At 50.2% G+C, this 3,976-nt stretch overlaps 1 protein-coding gene across 1 annotated transcript; it reads left to right on the top strand.

Moving 5' to 3' along the window:
* Positions 1-2,350: 2,350 nt before the first annotated feature.
* On the top strand, positions 2,351-3,148 carry LOC124686555 (V-type proton ATPase subunit D-like). The gene has a single exon (XM_047220485.1). It carries the CDS (start codon positions 2,351-2,353, stop codon positions 3,146-3,148), a length of 798 nt encoding a protein of 265 aa, XP_047076441.1.
* The last annotated feature ends 828 nt before the right edge of the window (positions 3,149-3,976 follow it).

The following is a 3,976-nucleotide window of genomic DNA, read 5'->3' as shown; positions in this document are numbered from 1 at the left end:
TCATAGAACAACATAAAAGATAAAAAAAAACTTGACCAGATACTCATTGCACATCATATAGAATATAGCCAGATCATCATATGCCCTAAAAAACATGAGAAACTACTCACAAGGGTCAAGCACAATATGTACCAGAGGCATAATGATTACAACACAATATAAATATATAATATCTCCACCAAATAATGACAAAGTACCAACCACAAACATACAACTAGCCCTTAAAACAATATCCAGGGTTCAATCAAACACAAACTATGAGGGGATGAAGTTGATCTCGTAGATGGTGGTGGTGGTGATGATGGTGCTGACGGAGAAGTTGATGGAGATGCCCCCCCTACGTCAAGAAGGAGTGGTGATGACGATGGCATCGATTTCCCCTTCACCGGAGGCACGGTGCGGTAGGATCTTCCCTCTCCCGGAGTAGGAGAGAATTTTCGTCTTCCCACCTCACGGGAAAATATAGCATAGGTTTTTGGGCGAAATGGAGGCGTCTGTTAAAACCAGAGACGATGCTTGAGGGCGAAAAGAGCATGGGTGGCGCACCCAGGGCGCGCCACCTGGCCTCTTTCGGCCCTCGTGGATCCCCTTGTGTGATTCTTTGGTCCACGGTGCTTCTTCGGGTGAAAAACTAATTATGTATTTTTTTCCTTTGATTTTTTGGTGTCCAAAAGATCCCTGAAACAATAAAATACGAAAAAGGAATTTTTTTGCCTCCCAGGAATTAAATGGCAATGAAGGGGACTTTATAGGATAGTCCCAGAAATCAACTAAAACTGCGTAAACAATGGAGTATGATGGAAAATATCAGTAAAAACTAAACATATATGTAACAATGTTAATCATGTAAAATGCACGTATCAGCAAGCCACCATCATCAGATCCATGGATCAAAAGTTTTCTCCCGGAAGTTAGCCGAATGAGCTTGAAGCTTGACCTCAATGATACCTTCAAGAACACACGAGACGTCACCATCACCGGATCTGGCCAAAGGCCGAAACCAAGGGTTTCAGCTGGCTCTGCCACACCATGTCTCCGTCGATCAGCTTGTGCATCAGGAGCGACCAAGCCGACCACCTCTAGTGGGAGGAGGAGGCCACACCGTGTTCACTATATCCCTTCAACGAGACCTCCGCTGCCACAAGGGCCAAGGGATCCTCCGACCACCTCCAAGCATGGGCGCTCCGTTAGGGCGCTGAATATGTGTGCGCGAGGCCACCATCTGCCACAAAGTATCGCCCGACCATCGCATCCCGCTTCCATGGTAATCTACGTGTAGATCCGTCAATACGCCATGTACTTCCACCGACCGCCGTGTCACAACCATTGCCGCCCGTTGTGGCGCTCGATAGCCGAGCCACACCCAAGCCCAAGGTTCAGGCCCACACCGAGACCATGGACGAAAGGACGAAAAGGTTCCCGTTGGCGCTGGTAACGGTGGTGTATTGATTGAATGTGTCCCATGCAGAAAAGATGGTGTAGGTATGTTGGGTCGCCCTGGAGAGGCGAGCAAATGATTTTTTTTTCTCTCAAAGCATATCACAGGAAATATTTTGATACAAGTGCCACTATTATGTACCAGCTCGATCAGCTCAACTGTTTTCTCGAGATAGACATGACATGAGAACCTTCTTTTAAAGTTGCTAGCCACGCAGACATTATTGAACAGATAGCTAAACAAGTAAAAGCGTCGTCCCCTTCTTGAAGGCGCTGTTTTGGCTGCGAGGGATGGCTCTCGGTGTCCGTTGCCTCGCCGGTGTCTGCTACCGCTCAAGGTGTGAGTCTCTGGAGCGCAATGTACGCCATCGCCAACGCGCTTGTCGACCCATTCCCAAGTCTTGGCCACACCCTGCCAATCGCGCGCTTCATCTTCTAGGCGTATGATGTGGTACGCTGGTCTGGGCAGCTTGGGAAGTTGGTCGTGTTGTTGGAGTTGGTTGTGACGCGGTTTGGAGACTCTATGCCCCGCCGCCTCGCCATTCTTGGGTTGAGGTTGGGCAAGGTGTGCTTGGGCGTCGGTGTTGTAGGAGTGTGTTGTAAGCCAAAAGGCATGTGTGGTGTTGTAGTCATTCTTGGCGTTTCTTGTCAGCTTAATACAATGACGCGCACGCTGTTGCGGGTTCTCAAAAAAGTAAAAGCGTAAGAAAATGCGAATAGCATGAGGTTGCATGCACAGATGTAGCACTCTCCTGTGTCAGTGTGTCATCTCCTCCTGAACCATCCGGACGCACGCCGACGTGTCGCTTCCACTAATGCGTGGCATGAAGAATTTGGCGCGACCTAGGCAGGTCAAGTAGTATACACACAGAGCCAACGGTTTACACTAGGTAGCTTCGGGCAGCAGCGCGTCATGGCGGGGCAGGGGCAGCGGCTGACCGTGGTGCCGACGGTGACGGTGATGGGCATGATCAAGGCGCGGCTGGCGGCGGCCACCCGCGGCCACGGGCTGCTCAAGAAGAAGTCAGACGCGCTCACCGTGCAGTTCCGTGCCATCCTCAAGCGCATCGTGGCGGCCAAGGAGGCCATGGGGGACGCCATGCGCAGCGCCTCCCTCTCCCTCGCCGAGGCGCTCTACGTGGCCGGCGGTCCACTCCGGCACGTCGTCCAGCAGTCCGTCTCAGGCCCCGCCCGCCTCCGAGTACGCGCTCACCACGACAACATCGCCGGCGTCCGCCTCCCCCGCTTCGAGCACTTCTTGGTCGACGACGGAGCCAGGGCGCCGTTGCTCGCGGGGCTCGCCCGCGGCGGGCAGCAGGTGTCGGCCAGCCGCGCGGCGCACGTCCGCGCCGTGGAGCTGCTGGTGGAGCTAGCGTCGCTGCAGACGTCGTTCCTGACGCTGGATGAGGCGATCAAGACGACCAACCGGCGGGTGAACGCGCTGGAGCACGTGGTGAAGCCGCAGCTGGAGAACACGGTCGCCTACATCAGGGGGGAGCTCGACGAGCAGGAGAGGGAGGAGTTCTTCCGGCTCAAGAAGATCCAGGCCGTCAAGCAGCGGGAGCTCGAGCGCCAGGTGGAGGCGGCGAAGCTCTACGCCGTGGAGAAGGTCGCGGGTGAGGTCGCGCTCAAGCGCGGCGTCTCCCTCGGCGCCGCCGCCAGCATGTTGGAGAACGGTGGCGGCGAGAGGGACGACGACATCATCTTTTGATACAGCTGCCCAAGCTACTGCCATGTGCTGATGTACACATGTTGATATGTACCATACTATCCGAAAAACCAAATCTGAACTGGGGGGTGTAGATGCTCCTGATTTAATAAAAAAATCAAAATAAATAGTAAAATAATTTTAAAAAATCTAATTTTTTTGGACAATGAACATGAACAAGTGTTCTAACTGCACACCAAAAATTTCCGAGAAAGACATCTATAGTGGTTTGTGCAAAAAAGCTAAAATACGGTGCTGTTTAGAACGTCTAGATTTGTTTCTTACATCTCTTCAATTTGTCTTTTTTGCACAGATCACTACGTAAGTCTTTTTCTGGAGATTTTTGGTGTAAAATTAGAACAAGTGTTCATGTTCATTTTCCAAAAAATTCAGATTTTTTTAAATTTTTTTGCTATTTGTTTCGAATTTTTTATTAAATCAAGAGCATCTACACCTGGATTCAGAAATGCCTTGTCCGTAGTATCGTATTTTATATGTATATATACAAGTCCTGTGAGAAACTGAGAATGCATCGAGTTCCTTCGACCTCAGATTTAAATTGAGTTCGCCCGCAAATGACGCGGTTCGTAGTGTTCCCATTTTGCTATATAATCTCTGATCTTGAATACAATGTGAATTTTGAAACACTTAAACCCGAGTTGTCCTTTTGACTAGAAAATTCAAGTTCAAGACCTCTTAGAGCATGTCTAACAGATCCATTACCATTAAAAGATCTCTTAGAGCATGTCTAATAGACTCATTAAAAGGACCAAATCCGTATAATAACCGCCGAAATACGGGTTTGGGCTCTACTCGACCGTCTAGCAGACC

This window comes from Lolium rigidum, chromosome 2 (assembly GCF_022539505.1).
Source record: "Lolium rigidum isolate FL_2022 chromosome 2, APGP_CSIRO_Lrig_0.1, whole genome shotgun sequence".
NCBI lineage: Eukaryota > Viridiplantae > Streptophyta > Magnoliopsida > Poales > Poaceae > Lolium > Lolium rigidum.
This window is presented reverse-complemented; position numbering and strand designations above follow the sequence as displayed.